This window comes from Argopecten irradians, chromosome 2 (assembly GCF_041381155.1).
Source record: "Argopecten irradians isolate NY chromosome 2, Ai_NY, whole genome shotgun sequence".
In the NCBI taxonomy this organism is placed as follows: Eukaryota; Metazoa; Mollusca; class Bivalvia; order Pectinida; family Pectinidae; genus Argopecten; species Argopecten irradians.
Genome location: NC_091135.1, coordinates 55,139,524 through 55,165,461, shown reverse-complemented (window position 1 = coordinate 55,165,461; position 25,938 = coordinate 55,139,524). Strand labels below are relative to the sequence as shown.

Here is a 25,938-nt window from a genome sequence, read left to right as displayed (position 1 = left end):
TACTTTAAATGTGGTCAAAAGTGTGATTTCTTTATATTTTCTTATTTTTCGGTGTTCAAAAAACGACTTTCCGAACATGTGATTTTTGGCGACTTTTTTCATGATAAAATATTAAGATCCTCCAACACAAAAAGCAGAAAACAAATTCTGTTGCAATTATTTGGAGGTTAGGCTTCTATTTTTAATCTTTTTACTGGACTAATATGGTTTGAGAGCACTTTTCGTATATTTTGGGGGAGAAACTACAACCCAATGAAAACGTTTGTTACTTCTTTATCACAGCCAATCACAGCGTCCGACACGAAGTTTAAACATACCGGAAGTCGCCTTCAGATGTAGCTCTAATGTCAACACACACACACACTCATTGAACCCAATGAGACACCACAGATGAAGTAAGATACCTGGGCCTACTTTATTAAGGTACTGCGATCTACGCTAAAACTTGAATAGGTAACTATGGTATATAGACATCTTAAATACAAAGTTACAGAATTATCTGTTTCCGATCATGCTTGATCTTGTTTAATTTGTCTGATCATGAATTAGGATTCGTAAATTCCTAGTCAGAAGAAAGGCCTTTGGAAAAATTCAGTACTACTTCGAGTTCGTATACGATATTATTAGCAAATTCTTTATTCTTCGATATCATAAAGCATCCAAATATGTGGCTCATTCATTATTTTAGCCTTAGACAGATAGATCCTCGATCTGGACCTAACACTAGATCAACTTTTTTATCCCGCATATTTCATTGTAGCTGCAATATTGTAGCTCAAAAGACTTTTAGACAGAAAATGGTGTCGTCTTTAGAGCTACAATTGGTGCCTATTACTGCTAATGGAGCAAATTAATGATTTTGCATTTTATTGTACTTGAAAGTTGTTTGATATCGCTTACCTACTAGGCAATAAAACTGAACCACATAAAATATCAAATTCTCATGGAGGCATTATTTTTTTTACATATTACATATGAAGGTCTTTCTGAAGGGAATTTATACGGCAAGTCCACAAATTGTGAATTTGACGTCTTGTGAGCTGTGCGGTAGATATAAAGAATGGTAGTTATGTTTGTTTTGGACAAAAATAATGTGTAAATGCATGTATACGCATAAAATAATCGGAAACCTTCAAAAAAGTATGAAAAACTATGCCCGAGTGATTTTCGGAGGCAGTGCTCCACTACGACACATAGGGACCAATTCGTACCCGGCCGAAAGGTATAGTAGTCCGGGTACGTATATTCGTTCTAATTTCATTGTAGATCTACATATGATAACTGTAGTTTCACTTTGATAGTATTTTTAGGTCACCTGAGACGAAGTCTCAAGTGACCTATTCTAATCGCCTTTTGTCTGTCGTCGTCCGTCATGCATTGAATGTCCGTAAACAATTTACATTTTCGACTTCTCCAAAACTGCTGAAGCAATTTCAATGAAATTTTGCACAAACCTTCTAAGGCATAAGGCCAATCAAAATTGTGAATTATATGGTCCCCACCCCCCAGGGGGCTGTGGGAGGGGCCAAAAGGGGTAACATTGAGTAAAATTTCAAAAATCTTCTTCTCTACTCACAGATGTGGTAGAATCAAATACTCTTCATAGATAGAAAGGTCTTAAGGTCCTTTACAAAATTTGTGAATTATATGACCCTGGGGTCTCTAGTTTCCCCCTGGGGAGGGGGTTAAGTTTACTATAGTTTATATTGGGAAAACACATTTTTGCGCATTATTTGGTCATTTGTAATAGGAAATGAGTCAAATGTTGTCAGAATTATCAGTATGAGATGGCCATTTAATCCTATTAACAAATTTTCTATGACTGACCCCCAGGGGCCTTAACGGCGGGGTCAAACAAATAGGCTAAAACTTCAAAAATCTTCTTCTGAAGTTCTGGAAATGGTAGAATCAAATACTTTTCATAAATAGAAAGGTCTTAAGGTCCTTTACAAAAATTGTGAATTATATGACCCTGGGGTCTCACGTTTCCCCCTGGGGAGGGGGTCAAGTTTACTATAGTTTATATAGGGAAAACACATTTATGAGCATGTTTTGCTCAATTTTCATTGGAAATGAGTCAAACTTGGTTAGAATTATTAGCCTGAGATAGCATTTTAATATCATATCCATATTGGTCCAGGCCGACCCCCTGGGGGCAGTGGGGCGGGGCCAAAAAAGGTCAAATAGGCTTAAACTTCAAAAATATTCTTTTAAAATTCTGGAAATGGTATAAACACTTTATAGATGAAAAGCTCTTAAAGTTTGTTTATAAAAATTGTAAATTATATGACCCTGGGGTCTCCTGTTTCCCCTTGGGGAGGGGGTCAAGTTTATTATAGTTTATATAGGAAAAACACATTTATGAGCATGTTTTGCTCAATTTTCATTGGAAACGAGTCAAATTTGGTTAGAATTATTAGCCTGAGATAGCATTTAAATATCATATCCACATTGGTCCTGACCCCCGGGGGTCAGAGGGGCGGGGCTAAAAAAGGGTCAAATAGGCTAAAACTTCAAAAATCTTCTAAAATTCTGGATATAGTAGAATCAAATAATTATAGATGGAAAGGTCTTAAGATGTTTTATAAAAATTGTGAATTATATGACCTTGGGGTCTCACTTTACCCCCTGGGGAGGGGTCAAGTTTACTTTAGTTTATATAGGAAAAACATATTTGTGAACATTATTTGCCCAATTTTCGTAGGAAATGAGTCATACTTGATTAGAATTATTGGCCTAAGATATAGCATTTTAACATCCATATCCGTCCTCGATGACCCCCTGGGGGACCAGAGGGGCAGGACCAAACAGGGTCAAAATGATTAAAATTTCAAAAAATACCTCTAAATTCACAGGTTTGATGGAAGCAAATACTCTTCATAGTCTAAAAAGTCAAATTTATAAATCACTGACCAACTTCAAGGCCCAGCATATCGTGTTTATATGTCTTTAATTTGTTTCATTATTTGTTTAATTATATATTCTAACTCAGGTGACTGTTAAGGGCCTCTTGTTTTTCCATTTTTTATCTATGATAAAATAAACACTGCCACCTCCACAAACATTTGAACCCTCCTCAACACAGTGTCAATAAGCTCAAATCAATTGCACTCTAGACCTCTGATACTAACAGACTAAGGATTTATAAGTAAGAAGGATTCGTTACTGTCTCTTTAGTTAACACTACTAAACACCACGAGAGACCTATGAACCAGAAATGAAAACATTTTTCTCTACAGATACTTGTCATATCGAGTCAAATGAAACATGAATGTAAAGTTTAATAAATTATGCTGTGTCCATAATCATTGCTTTAAAGATGCTCCACTGCTGACAAATGGTATATTTTCACTTTTAGTATCAAAAACAGGAGCAGACGATTTAGTATTTTTCTTCAGTTACAAAAGTTACTTACTTTACACAATTACCACCATTGAAAAGTTTGAGCTTTTAATTTTACTTCAAGTTAAAAAATATGAAAAATAATTAATTGCATCCTGAAAAAATTTTGTGGCACTATATCATATATGGAATGAAGAAATGATTGTGCATGCACCAAAGGCAAAATAAATTATTTTATGTTATTTTTTATGTTAATTAGGCATATATATACACGATTAAACACCAATTATTGTTCAAAAGATGAATGTCATTTATGCTCTGTCGGCGATGGAGCATATTTAAAGAGACAATTCACTTAGGTTAATTCTATTACATAACCAAGAAACATTTCTTATCAAACATATAACATTAAATATTGACAAATTCCACGTCAATGTTTAGTATTTTAATTGATACCATTGTAATTGCAAATCGTTGATCAATACGATTAAGCAGGTACAATATGTACGCTGTACTCATATACCCGAGCCAAAGTCACCCACTGAGGAGGTGATAAAATGATTTTGAGGCAAGATAGTTCGCCTAATAAGGTAAACACACTACTGTCAGAGTGATTTGAGCAGTTCTAGACAAAAGTTGCATTTACTAGATACAAGCAAGGCACAGGGTTCGGCATACAAGATGTTCGACCACATTGTGTAATGGCGGACAGTGAGCGAGTTTGAACATTTCACACGCATTTCACTAACATGGGCTTTTCTGGCATATCACAGTAAAACCGACTGATCTCATTTCCATAAGAACTGGGGTTTTCCTGATATATGTACAAATTTTAATGTTCTCTTAGACTGAATTGTCCCTTTAAGGACGGAAGATGTAGAAGAAGTCTTGTAAATTTTCATTAAAAGAAATATGAAATTATGAACTGTTTTGCTATATTGTAGCTATATTAAGAGCACAAAAATACATGGCCAGATTAGACTGGAGTGCTTCGAACACTAGATGAATGCTATAACAATTGGGCTATCTGGAAAGTGGTCACCGGCAATCACTTAATTCAGATCCATTATACCCTTTTTTTGCCTTTGTTAAAAAAAATTTGCCAGTCAACACAACCCAGGTTTGAGTATCCGCCTGCTAACTTGTACTAAGTTTACTATCAATTCTTGCAACTGTCCAAACAGCTATTGTTTCAAGTTTATTGGACAGTTAAGTTACAGGCACCATTTAAAATACATAACATATGTAGTCTGAGTGGAAAATGCTTGGCCAGAGCCATATATTACAGTTACATGTACACTGTCTTAAGTAAATTCCATTATCACATTAATGTTTTGTTTTTCAGATATCACAGAATGGCTGCAGAGCCGGACTGTTTACTGAAATCTGTAAACAGTTCAGCAAGTGATCCACACCAATCTGTTAAAATTCAACCAGGCCCTGTCAAGACACATGAGAAAGCAGTAACTTCAAAGTCTACAGATTCAGCTCGGTAAACAAAAACATATATATGTAACTCAAAAGTGGTTAGCTTCAAGGTGAAAAACTCCACCAAGACTTATTATTAAGCTTTTAGAGGTAACCCTTTGTAAGAATATTCACATTCTGTACTATGGTCTGATAATTGTCCAGTACATATTAGATGATTTTATCCTCTGATAATTGTCCAGTACATATTAGATGATTTTATCCTCATCCACTCTCAGAGTTGTGAGTGTCGTACAAGTGTAAGGGATTAAATCCAGTCTGTGTTTCTACATGACCACTGATATTTTATCCCTTCCTGTCAAATAACATTTTGATTTAATTCACATGGAATCATGGTACAGATAATTTTATTATCATTAAAATCTACAAGAACTTTTTATTTCAAAAACAATATACATGTAATAAGATGAATCACATTGTTATATATACTCTTAACTATTTTCACTGATATTCTGACTTTTCATGTGTACAGTAGTTAATTTCATGTTCGAATATATCCTAGGTACCAGAGAGAGCATCCCCCTGGAGAATCTGGTCGTGTGCTGAAACCTGTCAACAGTAGGCCTAGCTGTCCTGAACTCACTGCCCCTGTCAAACCAGGCTCGGGTAAAGTACAGCAGAAAACTACAACATCTTCAGAGAGTGCAAGGTAAAAAAAACAGTTGTATTTAGTGCTGAAAATATATAGCATTTTTTTAAAAACAGTTTTAAATTTAAGGAATAGCAGCAACGTTACCAATATCACCATATAATTCTTTTAGGTTTTGCAATAACCATGCATGTCCATTTCATATCCTCACAATAGGTAGAGACAGAGGATTTCATGTACTATAAGTTGGAAAACTTGTGTCCAGTCCCTTTGTATATAAAATATCACTATATAATCATATTATATTATTAAGAATATCATTATATCAATAGCTAGGGCCACATCAAATAAATCAGTTCTTCGTCGGAAATCTCGCTCCTAAAATGTCTAAATTGAGAAAACAGTTTAAAAAATTGCAGCGCACCTTCAAAAAAATTGGCAAATCCAGATTTTTTTCAGACGTTTCCATACAATTACATCCGCTAATCCTAGCAATATCTACATACCAGGGAGTGGAGCACTGGCCATGGCTTGATAATGAAGTAAACAAAGAGTTGTGAACACTCTCTGACCAACATCAGCAGTCCTAATTATCAGTCTGTCATGGGGCTACATTCACATGTGTAACGTTATTGTATATGTGTATTTCAGCTGAGTTTGAGGTCAATCGGCTGCTTATTAAACAATCGTCTGGCCTTTCAAGAAATTTTTTAATGTTAAATAGGCCTAACTAGTCCATGGACGTCACAAATTTTGCAATCATAATGTCCGTCATTATGGGTAATTGTAATAGTAGATCCGGATTCGTATACACTTTCAGCATTTCGCTAATAATCATGTTGTTTTTTTAAATGGGAAGGGGATTATTTTCCAGAATTTTGGTGTAGATTTTAACCTAAATGTTGATAAAATTAATAATAGTAAATGAATTTAAATCAATCAAATATTTAATTTTTTTTTCTTTCTCAGAATAGGCCTAGTTACATTTTGACTATTACTGTAACAGGTCTGCTATTTCCTAGAATTAGTACTTATGTTGAAATGAAAATTAACTATACATGTATTGCTTCATTATAAATAATTGTGAAAAATGTTAATTTCAACGTAAGCCTAGTATTTTTGAAATACAGACATCTTTATCAATGAAATTAGATCTTTCCTGCAAATCATGGACCGTCATAATTTAAGACCAGTAAGCTCCAATTGGCGAATCAAAGTTTTGTCCTAGAGCTAGTCTGTTATTTTTTCCATTTTGATTAAAATTTGATATGATCAGGGGCTCAGTAATAATATTTTTTTTTTTTTATTTTTGTCAATGAAAGGGTGCAAAATTAAAATAATTATTATTAATTCAATGTAAATATTTTGAAATGCCAAAAAAATAGTGCTCTCATGCATGACAATGGGATCCCTTCGCCTATGGAAATCTAAAAATGGATATTTTATTAAAAATAAAAAAATTTCGCTCGCTCACTCCAAATATTTTTCCTCAGTTCCCGAAGAACAACTGATTTATTTGGTATGGCCTTGGTGTTTTTTTTAATTATCTTTCTATAAATTCTCAATCCAACATTATAGAGATATAACCCTTCTGATTGGTAGAAAATCACCTAATCATAGGATTGTCTTCATGCCCTTTTGTCCATGAAATTACATTTTGTAGTCTGCAATTAATTTGTGATTTTTAACATGGTAACAAATGATGACTGATTTTCAATGTCATATTTTGATATATATGTATGGCAAAACTATACAGACTGAAATAATGTTGATGTCATTATTTTTTTTTTTCAGAAAAAAATGGACATTAGAAGATTTTGATATAGGAAGGCCTTTAGGTAAAGGGAAGTTTGGAAATGTGTACCTGGCCAGAGAAAAGTCCACTAAATATGTTGTAGCTCTTAAGGTAAAGTATTAATGGCCCACTACTTTCCGAAACGGCTTTTAATTGTAAAATGAGATTTATAATTTTGCAGAGTTACAAAACTTATTAGCTTTAGCTTACCATTAATGCTTCATTTATCATCATCTTCACAGCAATTAAGTTACCGGGTGAAATAAGTTGAATATTAATTTTCATAACTACAGTGGAACCTCCCGAAACCGATCATGGTCGGTGCATATAATTTTGGCCGGTTTAGAGAGGGTTCGGTTTGGAGAAGTAAACCGAATACCAATCATCACGATCCGGATTTAATCGATCGGAAGTCGTTTTTTACATTAGTGCACCGCAGGTATGGCTAGTGTTCGTTAAAACCGACCGATATTGATTGTTAATGTGAATGTTATCACATAAGAGAGAATCATACGTTTAAAAGGAATGGATTACAGCAAACTTGACTTTGTTACCGCTTATAAACGTAGTTTAGTTAGTTAGTTGCGTGAATGTTCTTGGGGATGTTCTCGCGATCGTCTGCAACCTACATACGACCGATCGCTTCCGGTTACGTCAAGAATCAAATTATATGGTCTATTTACACGATGATCAGTCGATGCCGGTCATTATATGACATAGTCATTTTCTAAAACAATACATGGCTTCGGCTTCTTCATACAGATAATTTACGTTATCCGACAACTACATATGTAAATAAAAAAAAAACGTGTGATTTGAATACGAAACTTTCTCTTTATTACTAGCTCTGCTTGTTTTCCTACAGTAAACAAACCGCGTGCACATGGTAGACCTTCATTAGATATCTAAACAATAGGCATGATTAAATAATTACACCACCATCTCGGGTATAATTACCGTGTACCTATAGCCTTCACATCTGTATACATGCCCAAGGACATGGCATGCAACAACTATGGTACAGGTACGTGTGTATTTCACGGTCGGTTGATCAGACCTCAATGCAATCTATCGGTGTCGCTCAGGTAAGGCCGGTTTTCAGAAGTGTATTTTAGTTACATTTGACTATTCCGATCTCAAAATCGGTCCGGTATTCGGAATTGGGAGGGATCGGTTTTGGGAAGTTTTATATACTATTAATAAAGAGGAATTAATTCCGTACATGACATCCATGTTCGGTTTCTAGAGGTGATCGGTTTTGAGAAGGTTCGGTTTTGGGAGGTTCCACTGTAGTTGACTATAACTGTGCCAGACAGCAAAACAGCGAAATGAATCTTCCCACTTAACATAAGTTATGGAGAAAATCTTGCATTTGTTTGGTGTTATAATCTTATCTTAGACCATTGATATCAATTGTCTTATTTTATTATTGTTGTTAAGAAACTTTTAATTTTTGCTTCGGAAAGGTAGTGGGCCTTTAAACCATTCCATTGAGGCACAACTATGCAAACAACACCCATTCTCATAAATCATATTATATATCCATCTTCTATTGAATGCATAAAAAAACTTTGTGTAAAGCTGTCTAACGCAACTTTTAAGTATTGAATATCCTTGCTTTACGTTCAATCATAGAATCAAAGATAAAACAGATATGCATGTTTTAATATGAATCTTGAGTATTTTCATATCTTAAAATGTTTTAAAGCTTTGCTTCCCTGTATTTTCACAATAGAGTTCTATCATTACTTGTAATGTATGTTATATAACTTTGATACAAGGTCAGCATTGTGATTCACATTTTGTTTTTGTTTTTACAGGTGCTGTTTAAATCCCAGTTACAGAAAGCTGGAGTTGAACACCAGCTTCGGCGGGAAATAGAAATACAGTCTCATCTTAGGTAGGAAAGAAGTGGAACTTGTTTGCAAAGCAAACAGATTTAGGTTGTCAGGATAAACGCATGCAATACTCTTGAAGAATAATCATCAAACCAAGCATTGTATCAAAAGTACCAATGCTCTATATGGGATTTGTAGAAACTTTCGTTTAACTGGAAACCTCTTTTTGCATGTCATTTCTGGTTATCTTATTTTGAAAATTATAGTTCATAGCAGAACAAAGAGTGGGTTGATCCAAGTCATGGAGTCAGAAATCACAGGGGCCAAAATTTTTAAAAGACTTCTGATCAACAACTGTATCCAGAAACCTGATCATGAGATTAAATCGGAAGAATGCTTGACTGAAAGGCTACAAAGTTTGTTCTAAGATTGAAAAATATTTAATTTGACTTCATGTATCTTGGGGACCATATAGAATACTGTATGCATCATGATCACTTTGTAGGTGGAGAGCGATTCAGGCCCATTTGGGTCTTTGTAAAGGCATTACAAAATAAGGCAATCCCTAAAGATATGAAAAAGGGGGGAAATCAACATGTCATTATAGTGATCTAAACAGAAATTTGATTTTAAATCTTCAGGAAGTCTTTTACATACTTTTTATCACAAATCCACAAAGTCTGGCATAACTGGCTTAATACAAAAGATCCCTTGATCTGTTGTAGGCACCCGAACATCCTCCGCTTGTTTGGATATTTCCACGACAAATCTCGAGTCTACCTTATTCTGGAGTTCGCTCCTAAGGGAGAACTGTACAAAGAACTGACAAAAAATACTAGATTTGATGAAAAACAGACTGCAAGTGTAAGTTAATTTTACATGTAATCATTAGCTATATACAATGTACTGATATCAGGTGGTGAGTGATTATCATTTCATTGTTTAATTAGTGCCTTATAGAAAATTTTAGAACCATTTGAATTTTGTCTATTTGAATTGTGAAAATTTCTCGTTCACACTTAAAAGTTGCTTCTCAAAAAATAACATGGAAATTTCTTCATGATGATGACATGTGATATTTAAATGTGCAATAGAGGGGCTATTTTTTCTGGGAAACCTAATAAGGTCATTAGAGTCTCACTTCCAAAAGAATTTACAGAACACCTTTTCGTAGCTAAGTTCATAAAAACAATCTCCCCTGTGTTCCATGTGTTGCATATATTGCATACTTGTATTTTCAGAGACTGCAGTGTATTTGTTTTGTGTCTCTTTAATAATAGTGTGTTTATGCCCATTTTATAACTCTATCTCAATGAACACCCCACCAGATAAATTACATATGTATACTGACAACAGGCAAACCAGTCGTTCCCCTAGTCTCTTTGTTTTATGTAATATATATACGGTAGGATATTACATGAGTGTTCATTTCATATGAGATTTCATGAAACACATCTAAAAAGTTTTCATTTTTGCGAGCCTTGGCGAGCAAAAATTAAAACTTCGAGACGAGACTAGTTTCATAAAATCTCATTTGAAATGAACACAAATTTAAGATACTTTTCATCACATAACTACAAATACTTACATAACAAAGATATTTCACGTCAAAACGTATCCGAAAATCCAGCAGAGGCCGCCATTTTGTCCCACCACCTTCATAATCCTGACGTCATGTCATTTTCCCGACGTCATTTTATTGTGTCTGTCTGACGTCACAATGAATTTCTAGTCAATAAAAATCGCTCCAGGTCATATTACACTAGTAACAATCGCAAAAATATCACATGAGCGAAATCACTCAATATCAGGCCAATTATGTGATCAATCTATATCTACAGTACATCCACCAGTTGACGAGTGCCCTGTTGTACTGCCACAGTAAGAAGGTCATCCACAGAGACATCAAACCAGAGAATCTCCTCCTCGGAAACAATGGAGAACTCAAAATCGCTGACTTTGGTTGGTCAGTTCATGCACCTTCGTCCAGGTAAGGTGCAGTCCACCGACCTCTTGTTAGATCCCAATGATTTCTGCTACAAAGTGTCCCGTTCTGGGATTTTTTCCCTCTGTGTCCCCTATAATTGTGTAAAGACAAGGTAGGCCGTCAAGTTCATTGTGCTTGTTAAAGTTTAAGTAAAACTTAAATTGATGGGCATTTTCTGCTTATTTTTATGAATATTATATGTCACTTTAATGCTACTGAAAGCTTCTCTAGACAATAATGTTACTGAAAGCTTCTCTAGACAAATCAAGTTAAAAAACGTAAAATCATAGAGCTGATGGCCCTGGTTTGTGGAACAAGGTCAAAGAAGGTCAATTCAGCTAAATTGACTAGTCTAATCTGCTAGACATTCCTCTATATTTCCATCTGCCTGTCTTCCTTTACATCCCTGCAAAATGGTGCACATAATCTTTTCCATACTCACTTTTGCCCACCTGTCCGTTTAATTTGTGTCAAGTTAGGTTACTTTTGCCCACCTGTCTGTTTAATTTGGGTCAAGATAGGTTACTTTTGCCCACCTGTCCATTTAAATTGGGTCAAAAAGGTTACTTTTGCCCACCTGTCTGTTTAATTTGGGTCAAGATAGGTTACTTTTACTCACCTGTCCATTTAATTTGGGTCAAGATAGGTTACTTTTGCCCACCTGTCCGTTTAATTTGGGTCAAGTTAGGTTACTTTTGCCCACCTGTCTGTTTAATTTGGGTCAAAAAGGTTACTTTTGCCCACCTGTTCGTTTAATTTTGGTCAAGATAGATTACTTTTGCCCACCTGTCTGTTTAATTTGGGTCAAGATAGGTTACTTTTGCTCACCTGTCCATTTAATTTGGGTCAAGATAGGTTACTTTTGCTCACCTGTCTGTGTAATTTGGGTCAAGATAGGTTACTTTTGCCCACCTGTCCATTTAATTTGGGTCAAGTTAAGTTACTTTTGCACATCTGTCTGTTTAATTTGGGTCAAGTCAGGTTACTTTTGCCCACCTGTCAGTGTAATTTGGGTCAAGTCAGGTTACTTTTGCCCACCTGTTTGTTTAATTTTTAGCAAACCTACTTTAAATTACTTTCAATGTTTTACCTTCATCAACTGGTAAATAGGAATTGTGTTATGACCAAAAATTGGTTACTGTGACGTACCTTTATTTTATATTATTGATGATAAATTCACATTTTTTACAGGAGAGCTACATTATGTGGTACGTTAGATTATCTCCCTCCGGAGATGATTGAGGGCAAACTTCATGATGAGAAAGTGGATATATGGAGTTTGGGCGTACTTTGTTACGAGTTTCTTGTGGGGAAACCTCCTTTTGAGGCTGAGACCAACACTGATACGTACAGACGGATAACTAAAGTGGATCTACAGTTCCCGACATATGTATCAAACTCTGCCCAGAATCTTATATCACAAGTAACTATCATTCATGCTGTTGCATATTTCCCAGGTTTATACAAAAACAAATTATTCCATCTATATTGAATTTTTTGTTAGTTAAAAGAATGTTTTTACAAGCTTGAATTGCAGTTAGTTGAATTAATGAAAACTCATGTCTTTTAACAAATTACTTCAAATTGTAGTATAAAACCAATGACGTTGTAAACATCATTATCAGACCAGGTAATGTTGGTTAAAGCACACTTCATACATGAAAAGTTTTGATATTTTCAAGTGGTCCATTTTACAAAAATGTACTTACATGCTTAATTGAACTCTTAGGTCATTAAAGGCTGTCAGATGTAAACTTTTCTGTTCTGAAACAGCTCAGCTCTTGTTATGTATAGCGCCTTTCTGATACTTATTTTATGTTTTGTGTGATTTCAGTTGTTGAGACATGATCCAAAGCAGAGGATATCACTGGACAGGGTACTAAAACACCACTGGGTAAAAGACAATGTAATCATATCCTAGCAGCTTCTTCTCATGCCAAAAAATAAAGCACTTTGTGATACAGTACTGTACCGGTCCAGACTCTCGTCTTTCAGAGAAAGTGGAAGTTTGCTAAAACATAATGGAGTGTGTTGAAGTCCCTTGTTGTACCCTGTCGGTAAATTTTATGCTGACATCATGGGCTTGAATGACATGTTATATATTACAGGGATTCCGTCCTCAGAACTCCTCACTTTTACCTCACCAAAGACTGGGAATGTGATTTACATTATAAAAGGGTTTGAATTGACAGACCAGTAGTTTGATATTAACTTTTGAAGTTTGTGTCAGACTTTGTTTGAAAACAAGTTACAAACATCACTAAATCCACCCATAAAATAAAACAGGTACTGTATTGGTGTGATGTAGGGGGAGAGTGGACTAGGAGGTAGACCTATAGCTATAGGTTTGGGTTTGGCGTATCAGGTGCACAGTATTAACAGACAAACTGATATCAATATGTGTACACACACAGATATATATAATATCATAGGTAGTCTCTTTTTTAGTGGTCTCAATGTCCCACTGCGTAAATACATATAATTTCATTTGACTATTTCAATCATCTTTTGTCTTTACATTACCATACACTTATATTTAGGCTTGATATTGGGCGTGTAGCTAGAATGAATGAAATGTACCTGACCTACTGTATCTTTTGGCTAAAAAGTCTGTTGCAGCTGGGTATGTAGCATGCATGGGAGATTGGCTACTTCGCTCAAACGAATGACCTTGACCTCCATTTAAGGTGTCAGGCTTCAATGATACCAAGATCTTGAAGTGACATTTCCTCATTAACAAGGAAATAAGCACAGAAACTTGATTTCAAATGAAACATTATACAAATATTGATTTTTTAGCTCACCTGGCCCGAAGGGCCGGTGAGCTTATGTCATGGCGCGGCGTCCGTCGTCCATCCGTCTCCTCCGTCCGTCCGTCCGTCCGTCCGTCCGTCCGTCGTCCGTCCGTCCGTCCGTCCCGTCCGTCCGTCGTCCGTCCGTCCGTCAACATTTCCTTTAAATCGCTACTAGTCATAGAGTTCTGCATGGATTGTAACCAAATTTGGCCACAAACATCCTTGGGGGAGGGGGAACAGAACTTGTATAAATTTTGGCTCTGTCCCCCCCGGGGCAGGAGGGGCGGGGCCCAATAGGGGAAATAGAGGTAAATCCTATAAATCGCTACTTGTCCTAGAGTTCTGCATGGATTGTAACCAAATTTGACCACAAACATCCTTGGGGGAGGGGAAACAGAACTTGTATAAATTTTGGCTCTGGTCCCCCAGGGGCAGGAGGGGCGGGGCCCAATAGGGGTAATAGAGGTAAATCCTTTAAATCGCTACTTGTACTAGAGTTCTGCATGGATTGTAACCAAAATTAGCCACAAACATCCTTGGGGTAAGGGGAAAAGAACTTGTATAAATTTTGGCTCTGACCCCCAGGGGCAGGAGGGGCGGGGCCCAATAGGGGTAATAGAGGTAAATCCTTTACAATCGCTACTTGTCATAGAGCTCTGAATGGAATGTAACCAAATTTGGCCACAAACATCCTTTGGGGAAGGGGAACAGAACTTGTATAAATTTTGGCTCTTGTCCCTCGGGGGCAGGATGGGCGGGGCCCAATAGGGGAAATAGAGGTAAATCCTTTAAATCGCTACTAGTCATAGAGTTCTAAATGAATTGTAACCAAATTTGGCCACAAACATCCTTGGGGGAAGGGGAACAGAACTTGTATAAATTTTGACTCTGGTCCCCTGGGGGCAGGAGGGGCGGGGCCCAATAGGGGAAATAGAGGTAAATCCTTTAAATCGCTACTAGTCATAGAGTTCTGAATGGAATGTAACCAAATTTGGCCACAAACATCCTTGAGGTAAGGAGAACAGAACTTGTATAAACTTTGGCTCTGGTCCCCCGGGGGCAGGAGGGGCGGGGCCCAATAGGGGAAATAGAGGTAAATCCTTTAAATCGCTACTAGTCATAGAGTTCTGAATGGAATGTAACTAAATTTGGCCACAAACATCCTTGGGGGAAGGGGAACAGAACTTGTATAAATTTTGGCTCTGATCCCCCGGGTCAGGATGGGCGGGGCCCAATAGGGGAAATAGAGGTAAATCCTTTAAATCGCTACTAGTCATAGAGTTCTGCATGGATTGTAACCAAATTTGGCCACAAACATCCTTGGGGGAGGGGGAACAGACCTTGTATAAATTTTGGCTCTGACCCCCTGGGGGCAGGAGGGGCGGGGCCCAATAGGGGAAATAGAGGTAAATCCTTTAAATCTCTACTTGTCCTAGAGCTCTACATGAATTGTAACCAAATTTGACCACAAACATCCTTGGGGGAAGGGGAACAGAACCTGTATAAATTTTGGCTCTAATCCCCCAGGGGCAGGAGGGGCGGGGCCCAATAGGGGTAATAGAGGTAAATCCTTTAAATCGCTACTAGTCATAGAGTTCTGAATGGAATGTAACCAAATTTGGCCACAAACATCCTTGGGGTAAGGGGAACAGAACTTGTATAAATTTTGGCTCTGGTCCCCCGGGGGCAGGAGGGGCGGGGCCCAATAGGGGAAATAGAGGTAAATCCTTTAAATCGCTACTAGTCATAGAGTTCTGAATGGAATGTAACTAAATTTGGCCACAAACATCCTTGGGGGAAGGGGAACAGAACTTGTATAAATTTTGGCTCTGATCCCCCGGGTCAGGATGGGCGGGGCCCAATAGGGGAAATAGAGGTAAATCCTTTAAATCGCTACTAGTCATAGAGTTCTGAATGGAATGTAACCAAATTTGGCCACAAACATCCTTTGGGGAAGGGGAACAGAACTTGTATAAATTTTGGCTCTGGTTCCCCGGGGGCAGGAGGGGCGGGGCCCAATAGGGGAAATAGAGGTAAATCCTTTAAATCGCTACTAGTCAAAGAGTTCTGAATGGAATGTAACCGAATTTGGCCACAAGCATCCTTTGGGGAAGGGGAACAGAACTTGTATAAATTTTGACTCTGGCCCCCTGAGGACAGGACGGGTGGGGCCCAATAGGGGAAATAGAGGTAAATCCTATAAATCACTTCTTGTCCTAGAGTTTTGCTTGGATTGTGACCAAATTTGGCCATAAACATCCTTGGGGGAAGGGGAACAGAACTTGTATAAATTTTGGCTCTGACCCCCTGGGGGCGGGAGGGGTGGGGCCCAATAGGGGATTTAGAGGTTAATATTAAGATTCCTTCAGAAAAGAAACAATGAGCCTGTATTCAGAACATTACTTGGCATTACAAACCAGGTGAGCGATACAGGCCCTCTGGGCCTCTTGTTTTGTAGGTTACTTACAAAAAGTCAATAATTGTGCTGTTATATGAAACGATACTGGGTTTTTCTATTTCAGTATTTAAAACAATTTTGAAGAAAGGACAGTGAAGGATTTTAAAATTAAACAAAACAAAATCAAGAAAATATTCATTCACATATTCCTCGGTAGGTATTGTAGTTCTTCTGTTATACTTCTTCACAATGTAATCTTCGGACATAAAGCTGCATTCAACATGTGTTAAATATCTATCTTAATCCTACCACGCTGTTGTCTGACATGTCTGATTTGGCTCTTGCCCGATGATCGGCAATGCCCTATTTTGATTGGTCAAAAATGTGGAAGAGACAGGGAATTCCCTGTGTCTATTTATAGCCAGGTTACCAGATTTGCAATGTCAACCTCTGAACAGGTGTTCATCGGTTTCAGGTTGACATTGCATTTTGTCAAGACCTGTCCGAGCGCTCTAGACCAATCAGAAAATGGCAAAATTCACGTCATATAACAAATACAAATATTAATGTTGAAATAGATAATGGTCAATCTGACTTTAGTTTACTAAAACATATTGACTGACATCAAGATGAAGCATATATTTTGCTTGTAGTACATTAGAACTGACAATTAAGGCCCATGATCCTCATGTTTCTTTACTAGATTTCTCTTGCACGTTACAGTACCTTTGTACTATAGGTCTACGTCACTGCAATATCTCAAATTTCCACTACCTAATACTGCCTAACACTATCAACTGCTGGTTAATAATATGTACCAAACTTACATTTCCTGGCTACCAGCTTTTGCCTACCAAAAAAGGACAACCAGCTAACAGCTACCGGCTATATCCATAGTTAATATACATGTATAGGGAAGTTCACTTTCATCTCAGCCATTAAAAGATGCTCCACCACTTACAGAGCATAAACGATACTCATCATTTGAACAATAATTGGTGTTTATTCGTGTATTAGCTGCACTATTGTAGCTCAAAAGACTTTTAGACAGGTGATGGTGTTGTCTTTAGAGCCACAATTGGTGCCTATTACCCGGTACTGCTAATGAAGCAAAGAAATGTTTGTGCAAACCATTATCAAAACGTCTGTATGCATTTTATCTTACTTGTTTGATATCACTTACCTACCAGCCAATAAAACTGAGCAGTATGAAATTTCAAATTCACAGCGAGACATAATTTTTTTCACATTTAAATATGATGATCTTTTCGAAGGAATATTATACGGCAAGTCTACAAATTATGAATTTGACGTCTAATGAGTAGTGAAGTAGATACATGTACTAAGATTGGTCGTTATGATTGTTTTGGACAAAAATAATATATAAATGCATGTGTATGCTTAATATAATTGGAAACCTACAACAAAGTTTAGAAAACTGTGACGGAGTGATTTTCTGAGCCAGTGCTCCACTACATCATAAAGGGACCATTTTGTACCTGCTGAAAAGTATAGTAGGCTGTGGGGTATATACATTTGTTCTATTTGTGTTTATATGTCTGATTAACATGAACAAAATTATAAAACAATTCATTTTGCTTTTGGTGCATCCAAAAAAATGATATGTCTGTTTAGGGTTACCCGACCGACCCTAATTTTTTACCCCTCGACCCTTATTTTTTTCCCATTTTTCCACGAAAAAAGTCGGGATTCCAACTCAGACTCAAGTTCTGGCCATTATTTTAGAGTGAAAGACACTAAAAAAAAAATCCTCCCAACCTGCTGACCCTATTTTTTAGTGCCAATGTAACCCTAAACAGACATTTTTTTTTTTTTGCCTAATCAGTACTTCATACCATATAGGACATAGTGCCACAGAATTTTTTGTGACGCAATTTATTATTCAAAATATATCATCTTGAAGTAAAATTAGAAGCTCAAACTTTTCAGTGGTGGTTAAATGGCGTAAAGTAAGTAACTTTTGCAACTGAAGAAAAAATGAGAGAAAATGAAGAGAAATGTTTTTGATAAGTAAAAATACCATTCATCGGCGGTGGAGCATCTTTAAGTCTGTTGATATGTAAAAGCCAGTTTGCTTGTTATACAAACTTATGACCACAAAATGTTTTGGTTTTCTGTAAAAGCTTTACTAGGACAGCTGAATTTGTGTTTTGTTTTATCAAGATACTCAATTGTTGATATTTTAATTATTTATTTACACATAACTGTATAATTATTCATGTATAATAATTAAGATCTGTATAAATAACATCATGTATGGTAACCAAGATCTGTATTTACATAGTGTGTATTAAATGTTTTATTATTTACTAGTGTCAATGTTCTCAAATCAATGAAAACAAGCATTGTTTTCCAATCATGGAACAGCAACATTTACATGAATCCTGTATACTGCTAAGAATAATGTTTTTCCGGCCTCAGACAAGACTCTTGTATTCCTATTGATTAAAATGACGTCACGTAATATCCAATATATAGTCGTATCAGGTTAGTAGAAATCGTATCAGGTTTGGACGATAGAGTTATCATTCTTTGCCCCTAACGTCATTAGCAACAAGATGACGGTCAAGTAACGCTTCACGACGATGGCACTCAAAAGAGATGGAGACAAAATGTTTGAATGATAACGCTGATGACCACTTTCAAAGCAAACTAAAATCGGCAACACTTATTTAGGATTATTTATCAGATTATTTAATTTGAGCTTATGTCATGGTGCAGCGTCCATCGTTCGTTCGTTTGTCCATCAACATTTCCTTTAAGTTGCTACTAGTCATAGAGTTCTGCATAGATTGTGACCAAAGGACCTTAAATTTGGCCACAAACATCCTTGGGGGAAGGGGAACAGAATTTAATAAATTTTGGCTCTGATCCCCCGGGGGCAAGAGGGACGGGGCCCAATATGGGAAATAGTGGTAAATCCTATCAATAGCTACATGTCCTAGAGTTCTGCATGGATTGTAACCAAAGTTGGCCACAAACAGCCTTGGGGGAAGGGGAACAGAACGTGTTTAAATTATGGCTCTGACCTCCTTGGGGCAGGAGGGTTGGGGCCCAATAGGGGAATTAGAGGTCAATATTCAAATTCCTTCAGAAAAGAAACAATGACCCTGTATTCAGAACATTACTTGACATTACAAACCAGGTGAGTGATACAGGCCCTCTGGGCCTCTTGTCTATTGTTTGATTTAAAACTTTCCATTCATCCATCTCCTAAACCTGTGGATGTATGTGTTGGCTTTTTTCAAGTTTTCTATAATAGTAATGATTTATAGTAATCCATAAACCTCCATCTATTGATGTCCCACATGGGACATGAATCTCAGCTTAAGTCCCACACGGGGCCAGTACCTCTGGATTTCAGGTTTTAGTCCCACATGGGGCCAACAACTCTGGATCTGAGGTTTGAGTCCCACATAGGGTGTGTACCTCTGGATCTCGGGTTTGAGTCCCACATGCGGCCTGCATGTACTTCTAGATCTCAGGTTAGAGTCCCACATTGGGCCTACAACTCTGGATCTCATGTTTGAGTCCCACATTGGGCCTGTACTTCTAGATCTCAGGTTTGAGTCCCACATTGGCCCTGTGCCTTTGGATCTCATGTTTGAGTCAAGCATGGGGCCTACAACTCTGGATCTCAGGTTTGAGTCCCACATGGGGCCTACAACTCTGGATTTCAGGTTTGAGTCCCACATTGGGGCCTGTACCTCTGGTTACCAGGTCTGAGTCCCACAAGGGACCTGCACCTTCAGAATGCCTTTCCAAGGCTCAGATCTGGCTCCCTTCGAACTATACACTACCAAAAAGCAGATGTGTCTGAAATAACAATGAAAATTGTAGTTATACTATTATTACAGTAATGAATTTCAAGGAGACAAGGGAAAGGTGAATTGTTTAGTATTTATGGTTTAACAAAGAAGAATCATGATAATTATTCCTACAGAAGCTTTGTATTATCTGGTAGATAACATTGAATGAATTTGGTCACCGGTTTGTTGAATTACAGTGGACATTAGGAGAAAAATTTATTTGTGAGATTGTAACAGTGTGTCAGTGTGTGATTTTGAAGTGAATGTTTTATTGGGGTAATTCATCTTTTATAGAGTGGGTATTTATTAAGATCAGGATGTAAATTGTTTACTTTTGTAATACATGTATAATATTGTTGAATTGCCTTATCTTTATTATTAAATTTACAGTTGCTAATTGATTAATGTCTCTTGTTGTTAGTATTAAAAACCTTATTGAATTGGTTAATATCAGACCTAAAAAGTACCATGCGAAACACTGAAATTTAATAATAAATAAGAACAGTTAATTCTCTTTGTCAGTTTGTGCCCCAAAGACTTTGTTATTGATGAGGAAAAAAATAAGAAAATGAACAATGATATAGAGGATATTTCTTGCCTCTTGATAAATACCATTAATATTTCATTTCATGAGGTGGAAACTTTCATATGTTTCACTTGTGCAAAAAATATGCCCTCTAATAGACTGGACCACTTGAATTATTACTATTTAGGTTTATTATTGATTTATTGAATTATGAATATTGATTAATACTGAATTATTGTTTCAGTGGAAACTAAGGTTCACCAATTTGTTTACATACATGGGGTATTTTTTAATTTAATTTTGTTTTGGATTATTTTCAAAATTAGTAATAACTATCAGTAATGATCCCACCAGAGGAGCTCCGATAGCGTTTCGGAACATCTCGGATTTTTCAAAGAACCAATCAAATAGACCGAAACGAAATTTAAACACCCGCCATGATAGTTCGACGTCGTCAACAATGGAAGCTGATCTCTCTATTTAGCATGTTTCATTCATAATCCAAGTAAGAACGGTATATTCTAAATAATTCAGAATATAGTGCTTATTATATTCTGACTGGATATGGTTTAATTATAACGTAGATAGATTCAGATATACTGCATTGAAACATTACAGTAGACCTACTGAAGGCTACTTTAGGAAAGTAAGACTCATTTCGGATCTGCCATCAACTGCCGAAGAAGGGAAATACAATACAATAGGAACCATTATTGCAACAATATTGAAATATTTCAAATTTATAAAACCGTTTTTATGCGATCCGCTGCTCTAACCAGGGGTTACTCGCTAGGACCTAAATACCCCCCCCCCCCCCCCCCCACCACTAGCATGCACTAGGCGTACTCAGCTACCACTGCAGTAGCCGATCCCTTTCTTGAATGTCAATATGTTTCCACAGTCAAATTATGAGACAATACGTGAGTGGATAGCAAATATGTTGCCAACAGCTCTTAAACTTTACATTACCACAAGTAATAGTCAGTCGGCACTTTATTTGAAGCTTTGTCACCTGGAATTAAATCTTATTTTCTGTATAACTGTAAGACACTGACAATTCCCAATTTATACTGGCAGGCGACCAGTTCTCGCCATCGCATCTGTATCTGTACGATTTCCACGCAAATTTAATCAATAATCCTTCTGATAAAAAACACGTACCCATTCCAACTTGTTCCCACCAACTCATACGGTATACCCAAAATAATTGGCGAGCTCATACCCATGATTGGCTAACCTGTACCCATCAAGTTTCGTTGTTTTTCAAATTTAACGTGACGCTTCCCGAATTGGAACACTTTTTGAAGATTATTGTAAAAATTTTCTAACTTTTGGTTGAATCCAGATTTTATTCTTAACATTCCACAAATAGATGCTTTTATTATTAATTTCATGATTTGTTTACTTGTCAGCAGTGCATATATTTATAAATACAGAGCTTGGAAGCATGCCCGGTCCAGCTCTGTGTTTCAGCAGGTGTGAGTACCCAAAATGGAACACCTCCTAAATAAAGTTTGATTAATAAATGCCCAGGCATGATAAAAAAATGTTTGAATGCATTAAAAGAAAGTTCAAACATTTTTTAATTTATTCAAGTCACATGTATTTCAAAAATATTCCTTTCAGCATTTATTTTTCTTATTTTAAAATATATGGTGTTTTTAGGGTTGTCGCACGACGTCGTTTCCTGGAGTTTTTCAAAATTTCATTATTTTCATTTTTAAATACAGATAATAAGCAACTGGAAAGAAAATGACATATAAAAATTGTCACAGTTATTAGTCAGCACCTTAATTTTTGTTCAGGACTTTTATTGTTAGTTTAGATTGTAAACTGAAAATTCTGTGTCACATATTTAAAAAGTGTTTCTTTTTGGGTAGCGTTCCAAATTGGGTAGCGTCACGTTAATCAAAGGTATTAATGTTAATTTCTTCTGTGTATCTGATTCAATATATCACTGGCCTAAATAATGCATAATTGAGTCAATGTTGATATATTCCAATACCTGGTAAAATAAGAAAATATCTGGTAAAATGCTCTATACTTTTCAAGATTACAAATACACTACAATACACATCAAATGTTCAATCATTTTAACGGTTGATTTCCTTTTTGTTGACTGTATTGTAAAAAAAAATCCAAAATAGATCATCTCTAAGCCTTTCTGATTTTTGAAAATCAAGTCTGTAACCCATAGAAAATAACTTTCAAACAGAAATTCAATAGCGAAACAATAAAGATTGGGGAAAAACCGGTTGCGTCAATTTGTTGCTGCCGTATAAATTTGTGAGTTTTTGTCAAGCAAACACACGTGAAATTATTTTGAATAATAATAAGCTACAGGAAAATGCACAAGAGGGGAAAAAATGTAAAATTACTAAAAATGAATAAATCTTGGCTGGAATCTGTTTCGTACCGTTTTATGATCACTGACTAGAAGCATCTGATTGAACACGAATATATAAGTCTTATATAAATCACAAATAACTACATGAACCATAAATTTTATGATGGGTACAAATTCCATGGCTACGGGTTCGCCAAACTTGGGTACGGGTTCGCCATGCTTGGGTACGAGTTCGTCAAATGTGGGTACGAGTTTGAATGGGTACGGGATCACCATAATTCCTATACTACCTATACCATGCTGATTTCCACAAAAAATTGTCTCAAAACTCGTCTTTGATTATACAAGTACATATGCGATGGCAAGAACTGGTAATCGGCGTGAACTGGTCGCTTGCCAGTAAGTATTCCAAAGTTGGTTGCAATCCGTCACTAGATGCGTCCAATTCATAGAAAAAAAGTAAAATAACGTAGTAAAAATATGTAGTGTCCAAGTACTTTAGTCCACACACTGTACCTGTTTACCGGAAACATATGTCATATATTATTTCATTTGGCCTTAGACGAACACAATAACTTGCATATTTATTATTATGATGTAACATTTATCATCAAATATTTATAGTTTGCACTGACATGAACTCAATAACCATGCTTTCTAGTATTATCATTATCAGTGTATAATGATAGTACAACATGTGCGGCAATTCTATTGTTACGGGAATAGTCGCTGGTGTAGCAACGTGGGGTCATGGCCCCACTTTTGGTGGGAACATATGAATGACTTGATTCCAATCTGCTGTTCAATTGGAATCGTTGACGTTGACGTGAGAGAAAATAATATTGGTATTTTAATAAAAAATATGCAACTGTTGCGAGAATAAATAATATTCATTTACGTTATAAACTGTAAATTAAAGGAATAGATTTTTATTTTGTTGAGGTTGTGAGGGTAAAATGATAATGGAGCCCGAGTAAATTTTATGTAACCCGGCTTTACTCGGGCTCCATTATGATACCCTCATAACCTCAACAAAATAAAAATCTATTCCTTAAATACTGGTCATTTCTATTTTGTATATCTTGATATAATGACTCATTTTTTCCTTCATTTTTCAGGTGATTGGTAACTTATATTGATAGCACCATAAGTAAGGATTAAGTAGTGACATCTTTTTCATCAAAGATGGCTGAAGAGCCTGGACGAGTACTGAAACCAGGACGAGTACTCAAACCTATCAACAGTTCCAGTGACACAGATGTCTTGCAATCAGTCAAACCTGGTGTTGTTCTGACACAGGCAAAAGAAAACACATCTGATGCTTCACCACCAGTAAGGTACGACAATCCTCATTGAGTGGATGGTTAAAGTAATAACCAATAGTAGAAATAATGGGACTAATTCTTGTACATGATATATACATATATACCCAATAACGTTTGTACAGAACTATAGGTAGTTTATTCTGCAACTGCCCCTCATACTGACGGATAACTATACTGATGGATAAACTTGTGCTGTGTCCGTCAATACCATCACATAAATTTGTACCAAATCTGGCGGAACTTTTTCAAACTTTTTTATTTTGGTGCTCGACATGGAATGCCGAAATGACTCTGCAAAGCCTTGTCATATGGCTTTCCTAAGTCTCACACCAAAATAAACCTTGTATTGTAAAATACTAACCATGTGTTCTCTATATCTCCAGTACTTTCATCACCAATAGAAACAATTGTCCTGCACAAACAATATCAGGTTTCATCACATGTAGTACATTATTTAGTCCCATTATCATATATATATCACCTTAAAAAAAAAAAAAAAATAAACGTTTGCCGTAAATTATTAGATTATACATAATGATAACTAACGATAACGTCATAGGAGACATATAAAAGTTCTGTCTTGTTTTGATATATGACTTCACTTGTATATGTGAAGGCAGCTTTTGCAATTGTCTTACAGATATTTCTAGTTTAAGGCATGAGATTCATTTAGTACAGATTATCAAGAAGAGATTAATTAAACATATAGTGGACATTTAGTGTTTCACAACTGATTTTTATTTGAAAGACATATTTGTACCTTTAAAGGGACAATTCACACAGGCTAATTCTTTTACATAACCAAGAAGCAAAATATAGCATAAATGTATTGTTCTACATTTCTTATGAAACATATAACGTAAAACATTGACAAATTCCACAACATTGTTAAGTATTTTAATTAATATCGTTGAAATATCAAATCGTTGATCAATACAATTAAGCAGGTACAATATGGACGCTGTACCCATACCCGAGCCAAAGTCACGCACGTTAAACAAATGAACTACATAACCATAGAGAAGGTGATAAAATGATTCTTAGGCAAGACAATGCACCTAATAAGGTAAACACACTACTGTCAGGGCAATTTGAGCAGTTCTAGACAAAAGTTGTATTACTCTACGAGCAAGGGACCGGGTTCGGCATACAAGAAGTTTGACCACAGTGTGTAATGGTGGACAGCGAGCGATTTTGAACATTTCACACACATGTCGCCACCGTGGGCTTTTCAGGCATATCACAGTAAAACCGACTGATCTAATTTCCATTAGAACTGTTTTTTTTCGATATATGTACAAATTTTAATGTTCTCTTAGACTGAATTGTCCCTTTAATGAAATTTACATAGACCTTGTTATACATGGTATAATAAAGTACCGTAAAAACTTGTATAATTTGCGCACCAGTGTAATTTGCGCAGGTACTTTTTAGGGCTGAAAATGCTGAAAAAAATCTACTATCAGTATATTTTGCACATCAAAAATTTTGGGAAAAAACGATGTCCAGGGAGTCCCAAAATTGATGTATGAAGGTGACAATTTCAATGCAAAATATTCCCCTAAAATGCTTGACAACTTGCACAAAGAAGTGTTGTATTCAGAAAAAATAACGTATTAAAACCGCATCGTGTTTGTTTTCTTTTATTGGCCACCTTAACCTGAAACTAAAATATCTT

At 36.3% G+C, this 25,938-nt stretch overlaps 1 protein-coding gene across 6 annotated transcripts in view; it reads left to right on the top strand.

Annotated features, from left to right (window-relative positions):
- Positions 1-299: 299 nt before the first annotated feature.
- Positions 300-25,938, top strand: part of LOC138315990 (aurora kinase C-like) — a 38,647-nt gene continuing 13,008 nt past the window's right edge. The window contains exons 1-11 of one of the 6 annotated variants that reach the window (XM_069257445.1): positions 306-453; positions 4,688-4,834; positions 5,333-5,479; positions 7,214-7,325; positions 9,035-9,114; positions 9,778-9,916; positions 10,894-11,042; positions 12,231-12,462; positions 12,874-12,933; positions 16,357-16,445; positions 24,054-24,189. In XM_069257445.1, coding sequence (XP_069113546.1) covers positions 4,698-4,834; positions 5,333-5,479; positions 7,214-7,325; positions 9,035-9,114; positions 9,778-9,916; positions 10,894-11,042; positions 12,231-12,462; positions 12,874-12,933; positions 16,357-16,374 — 1,074 coding nt within the window. In that variant the 5' untranslated portion in view covers positions 306-453; positions 4,688-4,697 and the 3' untranslated portion in view covers positions 16,375-16,445; positions 24,054-24,189. Of the gene's footprint in view, positions 454-4,687; positions 4,835-5,332; positions 5,480-7,213; positions 7,326-9,034; positions 9,115-9,777; positions 9,917-10,893; positions 11,043-12,230; positions 12,463-12,873; positions 16,446-20,966; positions 21,094-24,053; positions 24,273-25,938 lie in introns of those variants that run through there. The other 5 variants (XM_069257444.1, XM_069257442.1, XM_069257441.1 and 2 more) reach the window with 5 other exon arrangements.